The 24789-nt window shown below is 44.3% G+C and overlaps 1 protein-coding gene and 1 non-coding gene across 3 annotated transcripts in view; one reads left to right on the top strand and one right to left on the bottom strand.

Moving 5' to 3' along the window:
- MTSS1 (MTSS I-BAR domain containing 1) overlaps window positions 1-24789 on the top strand; it is a 194876-nt gene that overhangs the window by 157843 nt on the left and 12244 nt on the right. For both annotated transcript variants that reach the window (XM_004372998.2, XM_023728185.1), the window contains exons 5-10: window positions 1201-1292; window positions 2230-2304; window positions 15753-15910; window positions 17060-17167; window positions 18535-18632; window positions 23422-23632. In XM_004372998.2, the coding sequence (XP_004373055.1) occupies window positions 1201-1292; window positions 2230-2304; window positions 15753-15910; window positions 17060-17167; window positions 18535-18632; window positions 23422-23632 (742 nt within the window). The remainder of the gene's footprint in view (window positions 1-1200; window positions 1293-2229; window positions 2305-15752; window positions 15911-17059; window positions 17168-18534; window positions 18633-23421; window positions 23633-24789) is intronic.
- On the bottom strand, window positions 13388-13458 carry TRNAR-UCU (transfer RNA arginine (anticodon UCU)). The gene has a single exon. It is a non-coding gene; the product is annotated as a tRNA-Arg (tRNA).

The following is a 24789-nucleotide window of genomic DNA, read 5'->3' as shown; positions in this document are numbered from 1 at the left end:
AGGGAGAAGAAACATTTGAACAGAGATGGGAAACAAGTGAGGGAGTGAGTATGTTGATGGCTAGAGAAAGAAGGTGGGAGGAAAGGGAAGGCCCTGATAAGAAAAGCAGGAAAATCATGTCAAAAACTCGGAAGATTTTCAGAAAACCCAGGTACAAACAGTTAACATGTTCAGCTGCTGACGGAAAGGTTGGTGGTTCGAATCCACCCAGAGGTGCCTCAGAAGAAAGGCCTGGTGATCTACTTCCAAAAAATCAGCCATTGAAAAGCCTATGGAGCACAGTTCTACTCTGGCCCACATAGGGTCGCCATGAGTCGGAGGCGACTAGACGGCAGCTGGTTTATTTGGGATTAAGAGAGGGTCTGGGGACACCTTTTTAGTTGTTCTCACCAGTGAAATGAGAACCATTTATGGGTATTTTCTAATATTTTCTACAACATCTCTATGAGGTAGGAATGGGCCGATTTGTCTTCCCTTGCCCAGAGGAAAAACCATGGTTCCCTGACTCACATGATCCTGTGTGTGGGAGCCCCTTTCCACGTGCCTGAATGTGGTCTCTTTGGCAGACTGCACAGAATGAAGGGATGCCGCCAGGGGTACCCTCACCCTCAGTGATTCAGCAGCTCAAGCTTGAGAACTGTCTCTTAACTCTTCTCTTTCCCAGGCTCTCCACAGTTAGTCTGTATTCATGGGTTATAATCCTGGTTGCACATCAGAATCCTGTGGGTCTTTTTGGGAGGGTGGGAGAGTCTTTTTAAACTATAGTCATGCTGGGGCCCCACCCCTAAGGTTTCTGGTAGGCATGGGGTATGGCCCACGAATCTTTACCTTGTGAAACTCTCCAGGGGGTCCCTGTTGTGCAGCCAGCAGGTGACCCATTGGTCCGTAACTTTGCTTGTTAATATGAGGACTGGAATATAAACAGGGAAGTGAGAAGTGGAGTTGCTCCAGCCAGTCCCACTTACAGCTTCTTAATAGTCATTGAAAATTGTTCTGAGGATAAGGCTGTTCCGACGCTGGAAGCTGGGAGATTTAGATGTGAACTTTTCCTCTAGCTCATGTTTCGATGGGAGCTTATTCTGCCTTTTCTTGCTTAGGTAATTGTGATTTAGGTATGTTTTGACAACCAGGTGTAAATCCTGACAACAAAATGTATCTCTGAGCTCTAATTTCTCCTGTTCTTTCTCCTTTTGGTAAAAGTGCTTTAATTGACTGCCTGATAAACCCGCTTCAAGAACAGATGGAGGAATGGAAGAAAGTGGCAAACCAGCTGGATAAAGACCATGCAAAAGGTAGAAAGGCAGACGTCTGACCCAGATAGTACTCTGGGAAGAGCTGGGGACTGTGCAGGCTGCTGCCTGGGCCCTCTTCCGGGTTTATTGATATCACCTCAAACAGCTAAGGGCTTGCTCTGCCCTGCATCTCCTGTAGGCATTTCAGTGTTGGAAGATAATGGGTCAAAGGTAATCCTGTTGCAAAACTCAGTGCAGTTTTTTGGCCATGAAACATCTCTCAGCAGCCTGATCTGTTACTGGCATTAATTGTGATCAGCTGAATTAAAAGTAGATGGTACTAGAACTAGAAAACTAAGATGCCAAAGATTCCTACGTAAGGCTCATTTTAATGGTACAAGCTAACCTTGTGTCCCTGCCCAGACCTGGCTGTTCTCTTTGCACATTGCCTCGGGCAGGTGAGACAATCTTTGTGACTGGCTTAGGTAGTTGTTGAGGACCTTGATGGTATGAGAAGGAGCTCAGTCTGATCTTCTAAGGAAATAGCACCAACACTCTTTCATTAATTGTAATGTCTGGCCAGCATCTTCCCCACATGGGGTTCCTTTTAAGTGAAGTTCCATGGACATGGACCTTGGGAAAGTAAATAATAATGAAAATATTTCCTGATACTTGAACTGATGATTTCCAGTTTTCATTGACAATTGAATGAAAATTTGAATGAAAGTACATTGGCAAATGAGTAATTTTTATTAAAATAGCCCCAAATGATGCCCTTCCTCACGACTGGAATTAGTGAATATGATAGGAAAAAATTGTCATGGATTTTGTGGTTTTTATTTTAATTTAAAGCCCCTTGCTTGTAAAATGTCATCGTGAGAGTTTATCACACTGTATTCTGATAAACCTATTTATGGCACGTCATAGCTTTCTGTGATGATGATAATGCCTGCTAAGCAAAATGATCCAATTATTCAATATTCTGCTTTCTCTTTAGAATATAAAAAAGCACGCCAAGAGATAAAAAAGAAGTCCTCAGACACGCTGAAACTGCAGAAGAAAGCAAAAAAAGGTAACTCTTAAAATTCTGTTGTAAGTCTTACTATTTCGAGAAAGTGAATACATGCTCGATTGGTCTTTGAAGTGGAAGATGTTCATAGACTTCCTTATATCTGATAGGCCTGGACAACAGATACGGGCAAATAGCATCTATCTGAGTTGAAGTTCTTGAAGTTCAGAGTATGTATTAATTTGAAGCCCTTACAAAGTAGTGCTTGACTTGTCCCCTCCCCTCCCCTTTGTCTCCAAAACGTGACAGTTTCCGTGCCTATTGTGCACTGTAATGAAACCTATAAATTTCTTGGAAGCGTTCATGTGGTGCATAAGCCTTTATGCAAATGTTCTATAGTAATTATTACAGAAATTATGTCATTTTCTCTTTCATCTTTCACAGCCTATAATCTCCTAAACCCTTTATTAAGTCTTGTGAACATGTTAGAAGTGGCTGCTAGAGGGCCGGGAGTCACGGCTACAGGGGACTTTTCATGGAATTCTTAAGGGTGGGAGCTCGCTGATTCACCACTGAGGAAAAGCAGACCATGCAAGATCCCCTCCTCCCACCTCCCCCTTTATCATCATTCACAGACCCTTTAATTGGCAGATCCGAAACCCATCTTTGCTCTTCTGGTATGGACTGGAATTAGAAGAGAAAAATCTGGCTACATCCATCCACTTTGCAAACATTTGTTAACGTTTTTCTAAAACCTAAAATGTCGAGAGTCTCTCTTGAGTTGAAAAGGTGATGTTACTTCCAGCTTATTCTTCTTGACACCAAGTTTTGGAGTCTGCTGCGTCACCTTGATAAGGTGCAAGTTTTCAGTCAGGCTGCTGTGTGGGTGGTAGAAGGGACCCAGCACTCGTCTGCCTTCCCAGAGTTTCGTGTTAATTTGAGATACCCGCCTTTTAGGTAGAAATCCCCAAAACCAAATGTCTTTTTCCTAAAGAGACCTTTCCCATTTGGAATTAAAAGAAGGTACATTTGGAGAGACGGAAGGTTCAGTGAAGCGTATGGCACCAGGATAAAGCTTTTATTTAAGCTTTGACATTTCTGAAAAACGTCCCCTCAGATCTTATAAAAACCATGGAACCATTTCAAGATAAAACCAAAACCAAACCCGTTGCTGTTGAGTCGATTCTGACTCATAGCGACCCTACAGGACAGAGTAGAACTGCCCTGTAGGATTTCCAAGGAGTGACTGGTGGATTTGAACTGAACGACCTTTTGTTTAGCGGTCGAGCTCTTAACCACTGCGCCACCAGGGCTCCATTTCAAGATAAGAGCAGCAGAATTTTCACCCACGATCAGATGATCTGTCACTATTGGCCTTGGTAGTTTCTTTTGGGTCTGGTGCTTCTCCGGTTTGCATTCTATCTCACAAAGGCACCTGGGAGCTAGTGTTTGGCAGGTAATATGGTTCCTGGCCAGTAACATTTTAGTGAGTGCAGAGGAAGATGTTTATAAACATCCACATCAAAGCTGAGGCCCAGTGGAAGAGCAAGCTGGTAAAAATTCGGAGCTTAACTCCAGCTAACTGCCAACGCAAAGATAGGAAGGATTAATGGGCTTGGAGGGATGGTCCAGGGTTGACGCTTACGGCTTGGAAAATGTTTGGGAGTTTGGTGAAAAATAGAAAGTAAGAAAAAGTAGCTATTTTCCCTTAGCTTTTCCAAAGTTCCCCTTTCAGAGGCCTTAAATTCTTGGCTGCAGTGATAATCCTTTTATCTGAATTCTGCAAGGAGACTAAACCAGTCTTCGTCTGTCACTCAGTCACTGGCATTGTCCAATTAGTGGAATTTGGACCTATGGGTAAGGCCTGATAGGTTGATTGCAGTGCCTCATAAAAGGAAGTTTCCAGCAATTAGACATGCCCAGCACTGGCTCGGGCTGCCTAGGAGAATAACGAGCTCCCCATCAAGGTGCCAGATAGAAAGTTTCGGGACCCATAGGGTGCTGGACTGCATGACGTGAATAGATGCTTCTGGCCCTGGGACTCAGGAATAATTGGCATTTAGTTTTGAGATTTCTTGAGGCACTTGGGCCTGCAGGCTGAGAGAGTGTAGGCTGTGATCAGGGTTTTCTGAAGCATCTGTCTTTTCAGCTGCAGCCACACATCTGGCTGTCTCAGGCACCAGTGTCCTTTCCACACATGGTAGCTGTGATGGTGTACTTACATCTAGAAGCCAAGTCAGATCAGTAGCTTGGAATGTTCTGGATGACCTTCTAGTTTCTCCAAGAAAACAAATTTTATTTCTTTCCCTTATAAAAAAATGTTTCTAAAATATATGAGTGCATTTTTTGACCAGGTGCTCACATTTGTGTATTTCTGGGGGTGAATGTAGGCCTCTGGAAGGCCGTGGAGTCATCATTCTTACTGGGTTCTTGTTGAGGAGGGTTCCCCTAGAAGTCACATGGCCTGAATGGACTAGAAGCCCTACAAGTTAAGGGCTGGAAGAAATCTGGTCATTTGAGGCTTCTAGTTATTTTGGATCTGCTTAACTATAGTTTTCCTAGAACACCTCTTGTATTTAGTTGCTATCAAGTTGATTCTGACTCCTGGCAACCCCATGTGTGCAGAGTAGAACTACTCCATAGAGTTTTCAATGGTTGTGACCTTTTGGAAGCAGATGGCTAGGGCTGTCTTATGAGGTACCTCTGGATGGGTTTGAACTGCCAACCTTTTGGCTAATGGTCTAGTGCTTAACTGTTTGCACTACCCAGAGACTCCTAGAATACCTCTTGAGGCATCTGTTTCATCTCCTTCAAATAGTAGGTTCCTAAAAAAAAAAAAAAATCAACTAAACACATTGCTGTCAAGTCGATTCCGACTCATAGAGACCCTATAGGACAGAGTACAACTGCCCCATAGGGTTTTCAAGGAGCAGCTGGTGGATTTGAACTGCCGATCTTTTGGTTAGCAGCTAAGCTCTTAACCACTGTGCCATCAGGGCTCCAGCAGGTTCCTAGACCCCAGTTTATAAAAGTATAAGTGTGTTCCTTCCAAGATTTACACCATATATTATCATGGATGAATGCTTTGGCTATATACATATTTAATCCTGATAGAGTGGAATCTGATTTATACAAACAAGCAACCATTTCCTTTTAAGTATATTTTCAAGAGATCATCAAGCAGCTTTCTGCCACACCTTTGTCAAAAAACTGTGATCTTTGATCTAAATATTCTTCTGGTTCTTTTCATTTAGAAAGCCCTCCTGCAACTAAGCATGGGTTTAGCACAGTCCTTGGCTTTGGCAGACAATCTAGGGTGTAGTTTTTCTCTGTGACTCATTTACTTTGCTTCTTAATCTGCAAATATTACCTTTTAACACACTCCTTGTTAGATTCTTTTTTACTATAATATGATGGAGACAGGTCATTTGTAATCCAAAGATTTGAATATTTCCATCAAAAACACTTTTTAATGGTTTGTTTTTTATTGGATTTTATCTCAAAATCATTTTAAACCAACTTGGAATATGATCCGGTTATGGGTGACTGTGGCTATTTTTGTTGAAGGCATGCTTATTGGACACCTATTAGGCAAGCAGCTGGGGCTGAAGAGATGGTTCCTGCCCTCAGAGAAGGTCTGGTCTAGTGCACACAGTTCAGGGTCAAGGGTACAGGAAAAAGCCAACCAGGGGATGGGGATTGAGGGTAGGCAAAGACAGCAAGAACCAGCAAAGGCAGCAAGAAGCTGTGAAAATGGTGTGGAGCTGACCCACCCAATGGCCCTGAGCTCTGTGTGGCCTCTCTTGGGCCCTCCCCCTGCCTCATGATGTCAGCTTATTCTCTTTGGGGTCATGGAATCGACCATAACATAACTAGGGAAGTAAGAGAGGCTCAGAAGTGGGAGATGTTTTATGTTTTTTACCTACTTTTGTCATCTTAACTGTACTAAGTCAGTAGGGTTATCTCTCACCTTAATTAACTCCCATAGTATTAGTAATTTAAATGAAAAAAAATTAATTACGGTGAAGCCTCTGTTTCAGTCTTTAACTACTAAAAGTTTATCGGGGAGTGTTTTTGAGAGAGACAACTGGAACGTTTTAATATGCTAACCCTTGAGCCTGACATTTAAGGAGTTGAATTAATCACTTTTCACTAGAGGCTGCAAAGTTAATGTTATAAACAGACTCATGGAGTTCCATACTAGTATTCTATTTGCTGTTATTCTAAAATTTTAAGTCCTGTAATTATATGGTTTTAGTTGTTGTTTTGTTTTGTTCTTTTTTTCATTTGTACCCTACCCTAAACTGATTTCCCTAGGTTTCCCCAGATACTTTTCAAGTTATGATAAATTACACTTCAAAGGCTTTCCTTTTAAAGCATCCTAATTGGCTTCTTCTGGGTATATATTCTTCATCTCTCTTTTGAAAACCTTGCTACATGCCTCCTTTGCCATGAGACAAGAAGAACTGGATGGTGCCCAGCTACAATTACTGAACATTTTGATCAAAGATTCTATAGAAGAATCCTGATCAAAAGGGGGAAAATGCAGAATAGAATTTCCAATTCTTTGGAGCCATGGAGGCTGGATGAACCCACAAAACTGTTGCCCCGAGGTAATCTTTAAACCTTAAACCAAAAATATCACCTAACGTCTTCTTAAAACCAAACAATAGTTTAGCTTAACTAGTGAAGAATGCCTGCCTTGAGCATTGTTCTCTTGTAAGATCTATCTATATGGGATCAGATTGACAACAGCAACTGGAAAGCTTAGATAGAACCCATACAGGGCAATGAGTTTATATTAATGGGGGAGGAATAACTCAGAAAAGGAGAGTGAATTCATTGGCCAACCATGGACTATTTAACACGTGAAAGAAAGGTAAGACTGCTGCTCGAATACCGGTTTGACTTTATTATTTTCCTTTTTGTGTCAATTGTGTATCCTGCCCTTTCTCACCGTGCACCCCTGCCAGTGGACGTTCTCGGTAAGTCTACTATCCTGTATCCCTGGTGGCTGGTCACGGCATGGTCCTTGCTGTGGGCTTTCCGTGATTGTCCAGACCTATGCTAATTCCCCAAGTTTTCCTACCAGCTTGGAACAATCAATTGTGTCTACTTAATTTTCCATAATTTTAAGAAAATTGTGTGTGGGTGTGTTTTAATCATTTTCTTTCTTGGATGTTTGGCCATTTAAAGTGTTAGCACAACATTCTAAGAACCTTTGCATCATCATAATTCAATCTTAGACTCGTGGAAAGAAGAAATACAGAGTGATTTAACTCTCCTTTCTGCAGGAAATATTTTGAAACATACATATATATCTGAGTATATATGTATGCGTATATTTGTATCACAAACAAAAAATACAACTAAAATGCCCTAAATGACTCATGAAAATAATTCCCAAAGCAGATTTGGTTGTATTAAGTTTGCAAAATATCTTTGTCTCCCCAGGACCATATAGTGCTGTTCGAAACTGATAATTCATTTAAAAAAAAAAAAAAAGTATTTCTTATTTCAGCAGAGTTTGTGAAATGTTTCATTTCAAAGGTATGAGATCTTCAAATTCAATCCTCAGAATTATTCTCAAATGATTGTTGGATCTCATTCTGTGGTGATTGCGCTACTAAAACTTTAGATGACTTTCACGGTCTTGTGGCTGTCTCTTTGTCTTGGGAAGGGTTGTTTGTGAGGTGTCCTCATGGTTCTCTTTGCTTGAGTGTCCCCAAGTGTTCTCTTAGCATTTGTGCTGAGCTCCAAAGAGCTTTTGAATTAGATTCTGTCACCTGCAGCAAAACCCACACCACTCAGGTCTCTTGACAGGCAAGGTCAGGATGACCTGGTCTGGGGGACACAGTTCTGTCTCTGTGTCTTCCTCATGGTGACGATGGACAGGAGAGGGCTTTTAAAGAGTTAGTTAGACCTGGAACTGTTGCCCTGAGATAATCTTTAAACCTTAAACCAAAAGTTTTCCCAGAAATCTGCGTTGAACCAAACAGCAGTTTAGTCCTAATTAGTAAGGTATGTCTGCCTTGAGCATTGTGCTCTCTCAGAGACTTACCTGTGGGGGATCAGGTTAACAACAGCATCTCGAAAGGTTAGATGAGAAACTTAGGGGGCAGTGACTTTACATTGATGGTGGAATGCTTTGGAAAAGGATAGTGAGAATGGTTATACAACCTGAAGAATATAAACAGCATCACTGAATTGTACCTATAGGGTTTGTTAAAACGGTGTATCCTTTACTGTGTATATTTTCACAAAAAATACAAAAGTTAGTTGGCATTAGAGAACCACAGCCTGACCTCTACTCCCTCTGGCCCTGGGAAACACAGGTTAGAGCAGTAAAATGAGGAGGAAGAAAAAGGTACAGATGGTGGGATGCTGTCAACGAGCCCTGAGCTCTGCCCAGTGTTAGCGGGGTGATAGGGAAATGGAGAATGAATGGGACTCGCTCCATCTCAGTGGAAGCAGGGGTGGTAGCATTTTACCTTCTAAACCTAGCATGGCATTCAGGAAGCTGTCCCTGACATAAATCAGTAGAGACATTTGGCTTGAACCCCCTAAGCTCCTGCAAAGAGCCATTACATTTCAGATGAAAGCTGTAGTCCTCAGAGGCTGGGGTATTCATTAGCTGCCATTCACAATGGAAGATTCTTGGTAAAAACAAGCCAAACAGACCCACTGAGTCCCGGAGCTACGAGTGCACTTCCTTGCAGTGCTGGCCTTCGGTAAAACCTCGTCCCGACACAGCCAACTGAGTGAGCAGGCTGTGACTCGAATGGCTGACTGCAGGAGCGGAAACCAGTGGTCCAGAATGTCCCTGTGTGCAAGGGGACCGTTGTCAAGGTGCAGCACACCTGGCTTCCCTGTGGCTGCATTCGGAAGCCAGGGAAGAGTTATTCACAGTGTAGGAGCAGAATAGGAGCCTAGCACTTTTCTCAACGTTAACCTCAACCACGTACAAAAGAGCAGAAGATTAAAAGGACGATGTGTTGGAAATAGTTGATTGCATGCACAATATGATTTTTGTCTCACTGGAGAACACTAAACGGATGGTGCAGAGCATGACGGAATGGCAGAGTGAGGTAGTAGTCGCCGCCTCTCTAGAGTTACAACCTATAAACCATTCATGCATTTCATAGGGCTAATTGATTCATAACTGGTGCCATCTCTTTCATTTATCAACATTCTCCTTTGATGGCTGCAGATGAGCCCTGCGAAGCAAGCAAGCCTTCATCCATCCATCCATCCATTCAGGAAATAGGTGTAAATGCCTCCTCTGTGCTAGACTCTGTTAGCTGTTAAGGATACATAAATACTCTCCACCCTCAACTTGTGCATGGGATGGTGAAGATTCAGACATCTTACAGACAACTATGACCTGGCAACATAAATTGTCCAATAGATTGTGAAGAAAAGTCCATGGGTGGACAGAGAAGGAAAAGACTGGGTTTTTCCTGGAGGAGTTGGAAGTTTCCAAGAGAAGGCGATGCTTAAGCAGACTCTTAAAGGCTGAGCTAAGAGTTGTTTGTAGAGAAGGGTGGAATGGGTAAGGGGTAAATATACGTTCCAGAAGGAGGAAGAGTATATGGAAAGGGACACAGAAGACAGATCAGAGTGGCTGGAAGCTGAGTTGGGTTCGTTTCGTTTCATTCATTTAATGAATACTGATGGGTGCCTGCTATGTGTTCTATCATGCATTGGGTGCTGGGGGTGGCAGAGACGGATGATATACAGTCACACCCTCGTAGAGTTTGCAGATGAGGATGGCTGCAAGCGATTCAGCAGCTACTACTGCAGTTTGATGATATCTTTAATCCAGAAGTGTTGGGTGCTGTGGGAAGGATGCCAGACCAGACTGGAAGCAGGGTTCTTAGGGAAGAACATGTTTTTTCCATTCTGCGGGAAGACGCACAGGCGTGCTGATTTCAAGACTTTACCCAGGTGTGAATAAAGAGCTCTGGTGGCACAGTGGTGAAATGCTCGGCTGCTAACCGAAAGGTTGTTGGTTTGAACCTACCCAGTGACTGCACGGGAGAAAGACCTGGTGATCTGCTCCTGTAAAGATTACAGACTAGAAAACCCTATGGGGCAGTTTTCTGTCACATGGAGTCACTGTGAGTCGAAATTGACTCCGTGGCACCCAACAACAGCAACCTACCTGCAAATGGCTCTTTTGTCTTCTCTTAGTGCAGGACTAGGAAGAGGTGAGCTTGCAGTTGTGAGGAGGGACCCATGGCCCTGTGTACTATGTTAAAGACTTGACTTAATCTTCTCACAAATTACATCTTCTGATATATACTTAGATTTACGTATACTTATAAGCTATAAATATTAAGCAGTAGAAGGAGACTTATATAGGGTAATAAAGATAGCCTCATCTTTTGTGGCAAAACCTGTTGCTGTCGAGTCTGTTCCGACTCATAGCGACCCTAAAGGACAGAGTAGAACTGCCCCCACAGAGTTTCCAAGGAGCACCTGGTGGATGCGAACTGCCAACCTTTTGGTTAGCAGCCGTAGCTCTTAACCACTACACCACCAGGGTTTCCTTTGTGGCAAAAGGGAATTTTTCCATTCCAAATTCTAATCTCCAGCATCACCTTCGAGGTCCATTTCAACATTTATATCCCATATTCCACGGAATTTTAGGACTGTCTAAGATACCGCATTATTTTATGGACCACTAAAGAAGAGGAAAAGGTAACTGCCTATTAAACTACGGCAGACCATGGATTGTAAAACACATCCTGATTGTGAGTGTAAACGTGCTGAAAGTGGACATCTTAGAATAAAATAACAGCATTTGTGTGAGTGTCAGAGGCAGACGGAGGTCATTCTGCAGGATTCTGATGGTTTCCCCATAGGTCTTTCTCAGGAGAAGGAAATGATTTGGGACGTTTGCTGACTCCTGAAAGCGGTCCTGGCCCGTGTGTCCTGGGTTTGCTGTTCGCCTGCTGCCATTTGTGTGAAAATGGCGTCTGGCTGGGTTCTGCCAGGAGGCCTCTCTGTGGGCAACAGCATGTGCGTGAAGATGTTGCTGGGGTGGAGGGGGTGGGGAGGTGGGGTGGAGGTGGAGGGGACTCCAGATAGTGCTCATCACATTTGATTGGGTTTTAAATTGGGCTGTTACAGCTTTGAACTTGTAGCTCCTAGCACTTGCTTGCCAGGATTTGTGTTTACTGTGAGCTCAGAGTCCCAAGAACGTGGGCTTCTGAATGAGAAGGACCCAGAGCTGGATTCCAGTTGTGCCCATGACTAGCTTATTGGCCCTGAATCTCAGTTTCACCATCTGTCAAGTGTTGTCAGCTGTCGTGGAGTCCCAGGCTAGTAGTGACCTCAAGCACAATGGAATGAAATGCTTACCCAATCCTGCACCATCCCCGTGATCAGTTGCAGATCAGAGCGTTGTGATCCATACGGTTTTCATTGGCTGATTTTTGGAAGTAGATCCTCAGACCTTTCTTCCTAGTCCATCTTAGTCTAGAAGCTCTACTGACATCTGTTTAGCATCATAGCAACATGCAAGCCTCCACTGACAGACAGGTGTTGGCTGCTCATGAGGTGCACTGGCTGGAATCGAAGTCGGGTCTCTTGCATGGAAGGCAAGAATTGTACCACTGAATCACCACTGCCCTTCATCTGTCAAAACCAAAACCAAAACCAAATCCGTTTCTGTCGAATCAATTCCAACTCATAGCAACCCGATAGAACAGAGTAGAACTGCCCCATAGTGTTTCCAAGGAGTGGCTGGTGGATTCAAACTGCCAACCTTTTGGTTAGCAGCCGAGCTCTTAACCACTGTGCGAGGAAGTGTTAATTCTTGCTTTGAAATATTTATGTGGAGCTTAAAGAAAATAAAGGATAACTGTTGGGAAGTTGATATGGAATCTTGATTTCATTTCAAAATGCTTTGTAAACTCTCCTTACTTAATTAAAAAAAAAAAATCCTCCCTCCTTTAGGGGTGACATGGTGCCCACTAATCGTGCTTTTTTCCGCGAGTGTTTCTGTAAAGACAGTCATGTGACTTTCCTTGGGGGGCGTCAAGGGCTGCTGGCTGTTTTCTTCAGAACTCCTCAGTATGAATAGAAGCAGGACCTGGAAACTGGCCGTGGAAAAACAATTCTTCAGACTGAGGGTGACAGAGATTTTACAGAAGAGGCCATAAAGTCTCTTTGCTCAGGAATTTTGTCTGGAAAGCCTATTTAAGGCACCCCCCTCCCTTCTTTTGGCTGCTTGGCAGTCCTGGAATTCGCTAGGTCTGCACTTCTAGGCCATTTAAGGGCATGCTGGTTGAGACCAGTGAACACACTCAGGTCGTGTTATTTTATCAATACCTCCTTCATTCCACAAGTATTTGAGTATCTGCTGCCTTCCAGGCAAGTTGTGCCGAGTGAGAAGATACGGTGCTGAGCAGAAATGTTCATAGTTTCTGCCCTGGTGGGGCTTACCAGGGGAGACATCAGTCAAATAACTAGGAAAATAAAAATGAAATTAGAACTGGAGTGAGTGCTATGAAGGATATGTAGAAGGAAATTCTGAGCTCAAGTAAGAAGATTATAATCTGACCAGGGAGTCCCTGGGTGGTGCAAATGGTTAACACACTTGGCTGCTAACAAAAGGTCGGGGATTCAAGTCCACCCAGCAGTGCCTCAGAAGAAAGGCCTGGCCATCTACTTCTAAAAAATCAGCCATTGAAAACCCTGTGGAGCACAGCTCTACTTTGACACACGTGAGGTCGCCATGAGTCGAAGGTGACTTGACAGCAAGTGTTTTTTTCTTTTTTTTAAACATGGCCAGAAAGTTCAAGGAGGGCTTCTCAGAAGGAACAGGGATTAAGCAAGACCAGGGTGAACAGGCCTGAGGTAGGCGGGGAGGGTGGAGTGTACATGAAGGTAAGATGGACCCTGGAGGAATGAAAGAGGCCTGGGAAGGAGAGCGAGGGATGGAGGGAGGAGAAGAGAGTGGCTCAAGAAGGCTGAGGTGGCGAGGTAGACCAGCTGACCATGCTTGCCTTGCAGGACAGGCTGTATGAAAGGATGCTGGACTTTTCTGGAGAGCAGTGGGGGCTATTGAAAAGGACCCACAGATCGTATTTGCATTTCCAGTGTAATCCAGGCTGCTCTGGGAGAGCTGCACATGAGGTGCATTGGCCAGGAATCGAACTTGGGTTTCCCGCTTAGAAGGCAAGAATTCTACCACTGAACTACCACTGCCCCTATGTAAAAACCTCGCTATAGCTTAAAACCAGTGTATCCAACTGGGACGTGGAATAATTTCTACCACAGTCGTAAATATGATTATATATTGTGTTAGTGAATTTAGAAAAATAAACATTGTGTTTATAGGTTATGATATATCCTGAATAGAAATGTTCTCGTTATGACTATAATTATAGCAATGTCTACAGATTATACTTATTTTAGAATACTACAATTTGAAAGTCCTTTCGTTATAACATAATACATACTTAAAATAACTTTGCTACAGTTGTGGAATAATTTAAGTGTACATTAACCAAATTAGATAACACTTGTTTCTATTCACTTTGCTTTCTTGTGTAGATATATATTTTAAAAAGGCAGAGTTATTAATTACGCAGTGCCTAAAACTCATGAAAAGAAGTAATGATAAAGATTTTTTCAGTGTCTTATAATTATAAAACCAAAAACCAAACCAGTTACCGTCAAGTTGACTCTGACTGATGACGGCCCTGTGTGTGTCAGAGTAGAACTGTACTCCACAGAGTTTTCAATGGCTGATTTTTCAGCAGTCACCAGGCCTTTCTTCTGAGGCACCTCCAAGTAGACTCAAACCTCCAACCTTTCATTAACAGCCGAGTGCATTAGCCGTTTGTACCACCCAGGATCACCGTTATAGTGATAGGCTGTTTTTAAAAAATTACTACTATTGTAATCAAAGCACAGCCAAGCAGGTTTTGTCAAGTATTATTTTAATCTACTGCCTCCCTCCACTGGTTCTCCTCTGCTCTCTTCTGCCTCCCTCTGCCAAAGTTAAGAACATTCTTAGTCTGCAGCCCTCCACATTTTGTTAGTTAGAACATCATGGGAGAGAGAGACTAAAAGGCCTCTAGACCAGCCCTCAGCCACGTGGTCTTGCCTAACAAGCCTGTTTTGTAGGTTGCATTGAAAAGGGGGTGTTTACAGCGTTCCTTCACTACCTGTGGGCTTGCATCACGTACACTTTCAGAGTATGTGGGGTCATCTGCACAAACCAGCATTTTAAAATGTTGTTTAACATAGATTGCCAAGCCTTTTTTCCTAGTCATCTTAAAATAGAAGAGAAAACCCACAATTTGACTAGCACTGGGGACGGCCCCAGGGTTCCCTCCATGAGCCCGAGGCACAGGCATTGGGTGCCCTCAAGAGTGAGCAGTTGCCCTGGAAAATCCCCTGGGAGAATGGGGGAGTGATTTTACAAGCTCTGTGCCCACTAAAGAACACAGGACACCTAGGTCAGGTGTTCAGCTCAGTGTATGGGGGTGACTCCCCCTCCATCCCTGATGGAGAAACTAGAGGAACAGGTAGAACTAACCTTAAGGGGTAGATGACGGAGGAAGCAGCAGGTGAGACACCCTGAAACTGTGTATCATTGTGCATGTTATATGTACTCATGTGACTACTGAGAAATACAAAATCGCGTGTACTGACCTTCACTGGTCATCTAAAGCATTTAAGGCCACCTTTGACTAGGCACGGTTTCCCTTTACATGCTGACTTAGTGCTTAATCTCTGCCTAAGAAGTGACTTTTCCTTGCTACAATCCAACTCCCTCTTCTTTTAGGATGTTCTTTAATCTTGATGACCTCTTGCTCCAAGTTAAGTTTTCTCATCTGCTTAGGAGAGAAAATATGGAATGTATTCCTCCAGTCAAGGCCATTTTCTCTGACCCTTTTCTTCTTCAGACCAAACAGAGCATTGCATTTAATGTCCTCTACATCATTCTTTTTTTTAATGAAGGTTTACAGAACAAACTACTTTCTCATTAAACAGTTAGTATATATATATTGTTTTATGATGTTGGTTAACAACCCCACGACATGTCAACACTCTCCCTTCTCGACCTTGGGTTCCCTATTACCAGATTTCCTGTCCCCTCCTGCCTTCTAGTCCTTGCCCCTGGGCTGATGTGCCTCTTTAGTCTCGTTTTGTTTTATGGGCCTGTCTAATCTTTGGCTGAAGGGTGAACTTCAGGAGTGACTTCATTACTGATCTAAAAGGGTGTCCGGGAGCCATACTCTCAGGGTTTCTCCAGCCTCTATCAGTCCAGTAAGTCTGTCTTTTTTTGTGAGCCCCTCTGGCGCTGGAAACTGGAAATGGCTTGTCCTAGGAAAACAGCCACCTTAAATCCTTTCTGGGTATAAGTAAATTATTTTTTTTTAAATCCTGGAAAATGGTGGTTCTGACTCCAGCAACAACCCCAGGGAGGTGCATTTGTCTCAGAAACTGGTGTTTCAGTGAGCCCCACCTAGGCTTTGTTTTGTTTGCAGGGAGAGGCGATATCCAGCCTCAGTTGGACAGTGCTCTCCAAGATGTCAATGATAAATATCTCCTATTGGAGGAAACAGAGAAGCAGGCAGTGCGCAAAGCTTTGATTGAAGAACGTGGGCGATTCTGCACCTTCATCTCTATGCTGCGGCCAGTGATTGTAAGTTTGTGGAAAGCTCCAGAGACTTTCCTTCTTTGTTTATCCATCCATCTGCGGTCTGTTGGGAATCAGGATATAGAATCCCTTCTAGGATCAGTGATTCTCCACCATGTAGTGATGGCCACATGGCCCACGCCTTGCTCATGGTTCTTCACATTGGTTTTTCCACTTACCTTTTCTCCCCAAGTCAAGAAAGCATAGCAGGGTGTTTCTCTAAGTGTGGTCCCAGGCCAGCAGCATCAGCCTCACCTGGGAACTGGTAGACATGAGACCTGAATCCCAGACTCTGGGGGTGGGGACTGGCCATCTGTGTTTCAACAAGCCTGCCGGGTGATTTTGAGACCCACTGGCCAAGCAGAATACTAATGAGTGACCACGTGATTAATATAGGAAGAGCCTCATCAACTCAAATTTATTTTTTAAGTCAATTGTGTTTACATGCCAGAACCGAGAATGGCTGCAGTTGGCTTTCTTGAAGTTGGTAAGAAAGCCCACAAACTCACGTCCCTGAGGCCAACTGAAATGTCCAAATGTGAGTTGTCCTCGGCATAGAGCTTAACTATGGATCGTCCTAGCCAGGCCTACAGTCCCAGCTTGGTGCTTTGGTACAGTGATTGAATGTTTCACCCACAGGGCCCTGCTCCCTTCTCACTGGCCATTGATTAAGTTGGTAGAGAAAACATGAAAGAAGGGAGACAGTTAACCTCTACTGAACACGTGTGCTGCCACAAAGATCTGCTATCAGATCTGGACCAAAAGAGCTCCCAATCGTGTCATCCATTGAAGCCATCGACTTCATAGGAGGGCCTCCTCAGCATGTGGAAGGGGGCTGGGCTGTAGGAGTCCACAAGAATACATGTCAGGTTATCAGAGCAGGTCCGATGGCCCCCTAGATGCTGCAGGAAAGGCACATGTGCTTGCTTTGGCTTTTGACCACTGTCCCAGGCACCCAGGTCACTCTGTGCTTATGGGAGACTTCTTTTCCTTTCCATTTCCCCAAAGAAAAGGGCCTGTAGTGCCCTCAGCAAAGTGTGCCTTTTCTGAAAAATCGGAAGGATTATACCATGACCTGAGTGCTAGTAAAAAATTGGACCAAGACCATGAAGTCAGTCACTACACGGTAACTTGCTGTGACTCACTTTCCCTCAGGAAGAAGAAATCTCAATGCTCGGGGAAATAACTCACCTTCAGACCATATCAGAAGATCTAAAGAGCCTGACCATGGACCCTCACAAACTGCCCTCCTCAAGTGAACAGGTAGGAGTCGTGTGGGTTGAGCACTCAGAGGGGCAAACCAAGGAGGTGAACGCTCCAGATCCTGAGTGCTCCTCCCAGCGTTGTCACGTTTTAATCCATATCCATACTTCACCATGTCCTTCAGGTTTGAACGTATGGTAATCATAATAGCTAACCATTATACCGCCCCTACTGTGTGCCAGGCATTGTTCTGAGCTCTTCATATAGATGCCTCAGTTAACCTTCATTATTATCTCATTTTGTAGAGGAGGATGCCGAGGTACTGAGAGGGTAAGTACCAGGTTCACCTAGCTAGCAAGCTGTAGCACTGGGATTTGAACCAGGCAGTTGAATTCCAGAGTCCATGCTCTCAACTGGTATGTTAATCTGCCTTCTAGAAATAAGCTCCCATAGGAACTTGGCAGTCAACCATTCTCACTACATTTCCCCCATTCCAGTGTAGTGATGTGTGGGGATCTCTCTCATCTTATGAAAAATGACATTTTTGTGCTTTATTCCTTTGGCTCATGTAACATTAACACCATAGCAAGTGGGAAGGGACACATTTGAGGGAACGTCTGATGAATCACATGCTGGCTTCTGCCCTTTGTGTATAATTCTTATTGCCTCCTTAGAGAGCCAACTCAGATTGCAACTCTGGAAGCTTCTATTTTCCATTCTATGCAATTGCTTTTATTAGTCCATGCATGCGTGCATTTAATAACTACACGTTTATTGAGCACCTACTATGTGAATGAAAGGTGGATCTTAACACTCAAGGAGCTCTTTGTCAAGAGAGATAGATAAAGTACTGGTGAAAAATTGTGAAAGAAAAATTGTGAAAGAAAAATTGTGAAAGAATTGGTTTGTTCTTGATTCTTCCAGGTTTTAAAATTTCTAGTCTTGGTGAAATTCAGCACAAGTGCCCATTTAATACTGAGTAGTTAAAATGCAAGATCGACAAATCCCGAAACCATGATTGCCTTTGTGGTGCTGTAAGATGATTTCCTGTGCATTCTAGCCTTGGGTACAAAGTCGTTTTCTGGCTAAATTGTTCATCTGTCACTGTAAAGCTCTCTCTCTCTCGCTCTCTTTTTTTTTTCTTTTGACTGATAATTTCACGGTTTTCCTTTTCCCTCCCCCCATTAATTATATTTTTGCTTGTCTCAGAAAAAGGATTATGACATTGATGGATTGATAGTGTGGTGGTTTAATAAAAAGAAAAAATACACATTTTTTTTTCTGTAATTCTCACCCCCACATGATGGCAGAATTTTGATGTTATGATAGGTGTTAAGATTTGACAGATACTGTTTGTCTTTAGCAGGCAAAAAATATGTTTCCCTTCCCAGCGCTTGGCTCACCCAGTCGACTCTCTGTCTCTTTAGGTGATTCTGGACCTGAAAGGCTCAGATTACAGTTGGTCGTATCAGACGCCACCATCTTCCCCCAGTACCGCCATGTCCCGAAAGTCAAGTGTCTGCAGGTAAGTGGAGCGGTGGTTTGCTCTTGCTCTCAGGTCAGGTTGTGTTTCTTTATGCTGATGTGAGCAACAGAGCCAGTCCTTCATCTCCTTGGATGGTTACCTTTAAACAGGAAATGGTGATATGATCAGCTGGAAGATGCCATCATAATTTCAGTCTTGTTAGTCTCTGTATTCGTTTCAGATCAGTAAGAAAACCACATTAGCCATTAGACTAGTGGATGTAGCTTGCTCTCTTTCCGTTGCTTGTTGTAGGGATTTTCCTATTTTATGAACTTGCATTTGGTTTTCCCGATTGTTGTTGTTAGGTGCCATTGAGTCAGTTCCAACTCATAGCGACCCCATGTACAACAGAACGAAACACTGCCCTGTCCTGCACCATCCTCACAGTCGTTGTTATGCTTGAGCCCATTGTTGCAGCCACTGTGTCAATCCATCTCGTTGAGAGTCTTCCTTTTTTTTGCTGACCCTGTACTTTACCAGGCATGATGGACTTCTTCAGGAACTGATCCCTCCTGATAACATGTCCAAAGTATGTAAGATGAAGTCTTGTCCTCCTTGCTTTTGGCTGTACTTCTGCCAAGACAGATTTGTTCATCTTTCCTGGTTAGCAGAGTAAAAATTATAAGGACTAAGAAAAAGTGAACATAGGTTGATTTTATACAGGCAGATATTGTTGCCAGAGCAAGTGAAGAAAGTAACAATGGCCTGTGCTCTCATTTCCCCCCCAAGTTTGTGTTTTGTTCTGTTTTTATTGTGCTTTAGGTGAAAGTTTACAGAGCAGATTAGTTTCTCATTAAACAATTAATACACAAATTATTTTGTGACATTGGTTGCCAACCCCATGATGTGTCAGTATTCTTCCCTTCTCCACTCTGGGTTCCCTGTTACCATTCGTCCAGTTTTCCTGTCTCTTCCTGCCTTCTCGTCTTTGTTTTTGGGCTGGTGTGCCCATTTAGTCTCATATACGTGACTGAACTGCAAAGCCATTCCTCACGTGTTAGCGTTTGCCCTGTAGCCCTGTCTAATCTTTGCTGAAGGGTGAACCTTGGGAGTGACTTCAGTACTGAGTTAAAAGGATATCTGGGGGCCATACTCTTGAGGTTTCTCCAGTCTCTAGTGGACCAGCAAGTCTGGTCCTTTTTTGTGAGTTTGAATTTCATTCTACAGTTTTCTCCCGCTCTGTCCAGGACGCTCTATTGTGATCCCTGTTAGAACAGTCGGTAGTGGTAGCCAGGCACCGTCTAGTTACTCTGGGCTCAGTCTGGTGAAGGTTGTAGTAGTTGCGGTCCATTAGTCCTTTGAACGAATGTTTCCCTTGCGTCTTTGGTTTTCTTCATTCTCCTTCGCTCCAGCCAGTATGGGACCAGAAGATGTATTTTAGATGGCCACTCGCAGGCTTTTAAGACCCGAGGTGCTACTCACCACCGTCAATTGTAGAACGTTTTCTTTATAAACTGTGTTATGCCAGTTGAGCTAGATGTCCCTCAAGACCATGGTCCCCAGCCCTCAGCCCAGTAACTCGGTCCCTGAGGGAGTTGGAATGTTCCCTCAGGATTTTTTTGTCTCAGGATTTCACAAAGTAAATGGAGTTTTTGTTCTGTTCACCACTACTACCACCAACACTCTGTATAAAATTCTTTTGCCTCCTTGGAGAGCCAACTTAGAAGATAAGTCTGTGAGCTTGTATTTTCTATTCTATGCAGTTGCTTTTATTAGACCACACATGCATGCAGGTATTCCATAACTAGACATTTATCGAGTACCTACTATGTTAATGAAGGGGGGACCTTACAAATAACTCTTTGTCGAGCATGGGAAACAGAGGTAGAAGTAATTGTGAAAAACTGTAAAAAGAGTTGGTTTGCTCTTAATTCTGCCAGGTTTTAAAACCTGGTGAAATACAGCCCAGGTTTCAATCATTAACTATACTGCTGCCTATTGAAACAGTCAGAATCCATTGGAATAGTTCTGCCCGCTACAAATCTGTTTTTTTTTTAGCAGTTTTCTGTTAGAAGGCTATTCTTGGCTTGCTGGCTGAAAAGTTCATTCTCCTCTTCTTGAAGGAGGGAAACATCATTGTGTTTTTTGGTACCCTCGGCCTGCTAATCTTTTTAATATGACTTTTCAAAGCCAAATGAATTCCACTTCCTATGAATTAGCACTGAGAGGAAAGGGCAGGCTGGATGTGCTGAATTTGTGCAGGGTGATGTCTCTGTACACACGTGTGTGCTTCATTTCAGACTGGTGCTTGCACAGTATACACTTAGAGGAAGTATGAGACTTAGGTGCTATGTCCTGATGTTCTGCTCCCTGAAATGTTGGCTGCATCTTGTCTTCTTTCCTGGGCTTTGTACGTGTGTGTGACAAATCTTTTTTCTTTTCCTATTGTAATCTTAAAAAAACTTCTGTCTCATTAACTGCGAAACAAAGCTGCTTGGGGATCTTTTCTTTCTGGCAGTTGTAGTTTGAGTCAGGGCTTCGAACCGGTTCATTCCAGTTTGAACCACTGCTGAAAATGTGCATTTCCACCCCCAGATATACTGAATCAGAATCTACATTTTAACAAGATCCCTGGGTGATTCTTATGTATAATAAATTCTGAGAACCAGCGCTCTACTAGTGGTCTCACAATTGGTCCCTAACCAGCAGCATTAGCATCACCTGGGAACTTGTTAAAAATTCAAATTCTCAGCAGGAGTTTGAACTGGAATGAAAGGTCCAAAGCCCTGGTTTGAATAGAAAGTCATGTTGCACTGACAACGTTAGCTGTGAGCTTGCTGGAGTGGAGTTGGAGCGAGCTTCATCGGCTGTCCCTAAATGTAAAAGCAGAAATCATGATAATTACTCTCTGTAGCAGTGATTTCCTCTAGGCCCCTCCGCCACATCTGTTGGAACATTGTCGTAACTGCCGTTGAGTCAGCCCCTGACTCATGGTGACCCCATGCACAATGGGACAAAACGCTGCCCAGTCCTGACCATCCCCATGATCAGTTGGGGATTGGATCTTGGTGATCCATAGGGCTTCCGTTGACTGATTTTCAGAACTAGATTGCCAGGCCTTTCTTCCTAGTGTTTCTTAGTCTGGAATTGCCACTGAATCCTGTTCAGCATCATAGCAACGCTCAGGCCTCCACTGACAGAGGGGTGGTGGCTGTGCACAAGGTGCATTGGCCAGGAATTGAACCCAGGTCTCCCGCATGATAGGTGAGCATTCTGCCACTGAACCACAATGCCCCCTGTTGGAATGTTAGCACCGAGTAATTCTAGTGTAGATCAGTCTCAAAATCCTTGACTACTTTACTAGCTGTTAGAGTTGCAAAACAAAATCTTCGTGCAGGGTTAGGAGCAGAAAGCACAAACTTTCTCATCCTGGGCTGGGTTGTGTTTTTTTTTCATTCCTTCTGATGTTTCTATAGTTACCCTTTAATTACCAGCTCTGCTTGTTTGGTGGAGCGGGAGACTTTGTTCAGTTTTCTGTTTTTCATAACTTGAATTCATATACAGAGTGCAGAGGCTATATCTTAGGGCTGGAAATGGAATGCCAAAGAACATCCCGAGGGTGTGTGTAATTTTCCAACATCCTTGTTTACTGTTCCATCTCGGAAGCAGACCGATTACCATTGACTGCCTCAGTCAGTGAAAGCTGCCTGCCCCAGCCAGGTGTGCTGTTGTGCCAGGCCCGCAGATAGTTACCAGAGAAACACCTGTGATTGTGGTAGATCACTAATTAAATCATTACCTTTGTTAATAAAAGGTAAAGCGCATCTACACAAACATCCCCACCACCACCAGTTGCCTTTGAGTGGATTCCAACTCATGGCGATCCCAGGTGTGTCAGAGTAGAACTGCCCTCCTAGGGTTTTCAGTGGCTGATTTTTCAGAAGTAGATCACTAGGCCTTTCTTTCAAGGTGCCTTTGGGTGGACTCAAACCTCCAGCCTTCCAGTTAGTGGCCAAGCACGTTAACCGTTTACACCGCCTGGGGGCTCCCCACACAAACATACTGAGTCGATTGGCTAATGTTGCTTGCTGAGATCTTGAACCAGACTCACCTGGGGGTAAGATAGCCTTCAGAAGCCTGTTGGCATTTGCACTCCCAAAGCAATGGCTGGCTGGGTTGACCCTGGCCTGCTGGACCCAGGTGGCCCATCTAAGGGGGAGCCACTTGCACTCACTGACCAGGTCATACTGAAACTGTAGTAGGTTATGTCACAGGGTCACTGTTCCTGCAAGCAGATGAGCAGATAAGATTAGCCACATCTCTTTGCATGCCACGGACATCCGATCCTTGGCTTTGGTAACCCACTGCTGTCAAGTCGATTCCGACTCATAGTGAGCCTATAGGACAGAGTAGAACTGCTCCATGGGGCTTCCAAGGAGTGGCTGGTAGATTCAAACTGCTGACCTTTTGGTTAGCAGCCTGATCTCTTAACCACTGCACCACCAGGGCCCCCTGGCTTGGGTAGTAGGTAACATAGCAGAACTGGGCAGCTGTTGACTGTAGACTGTAGAATTGACTATAGAATTAGCCTCAATCCCAAGAATACCCCTATTGCACCGTCGGAGAACTGAGTCTTGCTCACATGAAGAAGCCTTTTGGTCACTGCTGTTAATGATTGAGTGATTTGAAAACATGCCTTATGGTGGATGTTGCTTGTTCTACACCTGGGCAGAGAGTTGATTGCAGTATGTTCTTATCCCTCCTCTGCCCCCTTGTTGTCTGTTCCCCTGCTTCTGTCTCCCCTTTCTGCACCCTCCCCACCCACTACCCCTCTGCTTGCCCCTCACAGCAGCCTGAACAGTGTCAACAGCAGTGACTCGAGGTCCAGCGGCTCCCACTCGCATTCCCCCAGCTCACATTACCGCTATCGCAGCTCCAACCTGCCCCAGCAGGCGCCCGTGAGACTGTCCAGCGTGTCCTCCCACGACTCAGGATTCATATCCCAGGACGCCTTCCAGTCCAAGTCACCGTCCCCCATGCCGCCAGAGGCTCCCAACCAGGTAAGGTGCTCTTGGCTCCAGGAACAGCCATCACACCTGGCACAGACCATCATTGATGGCTGGATCCAGAGAAGGTCCTTGGCTCGGACAGACCCCTGCCTTCTCATTTGAGAAAGCTCTGGTTTAATTTCTCATCCTGGATGTCTTGTTCCCCAAAAGAGAGAGCTACCATAACCTGAGTTGGAAGCCTGTCTCCATGGTGATGGTTGAGTTACTACGTTGATTTGGGAGCTCTCACACTTAAGTAGACAGACTGAAAGAGACTCAGAGAAGTCTCTAGCATCCCTCTAAGTGCCTGCTGAACATTGAGCTGTAATGAACGGACATCCCATCAGTGGTATGGCCTCCTCCACCCTGAACGGCTGAGTCTGTCGTTGAGTATCACTTCTGACTCCCCTCTTTGACACGTTCTGGCTCCCTTTATGACATTTTGTTGAGAATTAGAATGAATTATCAGAGCCTCTGCAGATCGAAGCTGGCAGTTTGATTCTGAGAGAAGAGGAGAAGAAGTTTTAAGTCTCTTTGCCCACGGCTGGGTTAGATGATGCTAGGCCCATCCTGGCCCAGTGGATCCAGCTGCAGCAGAAGGCAGGATGGGCAGGCTTCGAAACAGACTTCACATGCATAATCAGTGTATTTTCCCCGCTCTGTCCTTTCTCCCTCAGTGGCAGCAGGTTGGCATCTAACTTAACAAACATATAGAATGCCTGGAAACGTGAACATTCAGGGGGCCCTGTAGGGCATCTGCTGGTGTGCACAGTGGCTTTGAGCCCATCACCTACATGTATATTTTGAGACTGAACACAAGATCCTTTGGACTTAGAAGGCCACGAGCTTGTCTTGTTTACCCAGGTATCCAGTTTGCCCAACATTCACAGATTATCTGCTGGGTAACAGGCCGCATCGCAGGAGCTCCTGCGTGTATTATCCATGCCACCTTCCCAACAGCCACGTAGAGTATGATTAGCCCTGTTTTGCTGCAGAAGCCGAGGGGCAGAGATGTAAGTCACGTGTCCGAGTTGCACAGTTATGTGACCTGCAGGACGAGCACTGAGAGCAGGTGCTTCCGGCTGCAGGTCCAGAGCCCTTTCTGCTCCACATCAGCCTGAAAGCCCCCCGAGGGAGTGCTTTGGGGAGCATGTCACGTAGAAGAAGCC

This window comes from Trichechus manatus, unplaced genomic scaffold, assembly GCF_000243295.1.
Source record: "Trichechus manatus latirostris isolate Lorelei unplaced genomic scaffold, TriManLat1.0 scaffold00022, whole genome shotgun sequence".
Classification (NCBI taxonomy): Eukaryota; Metazoa; Chordata; class Mammalia; order Sirenia; family Trichechidae; genus Trichechus; species Trichechus manatus.
Note: the sequence above shows the minus strand (reverse complement) of the source record. Positions and strands in the feature narration are given on the sequence as shown.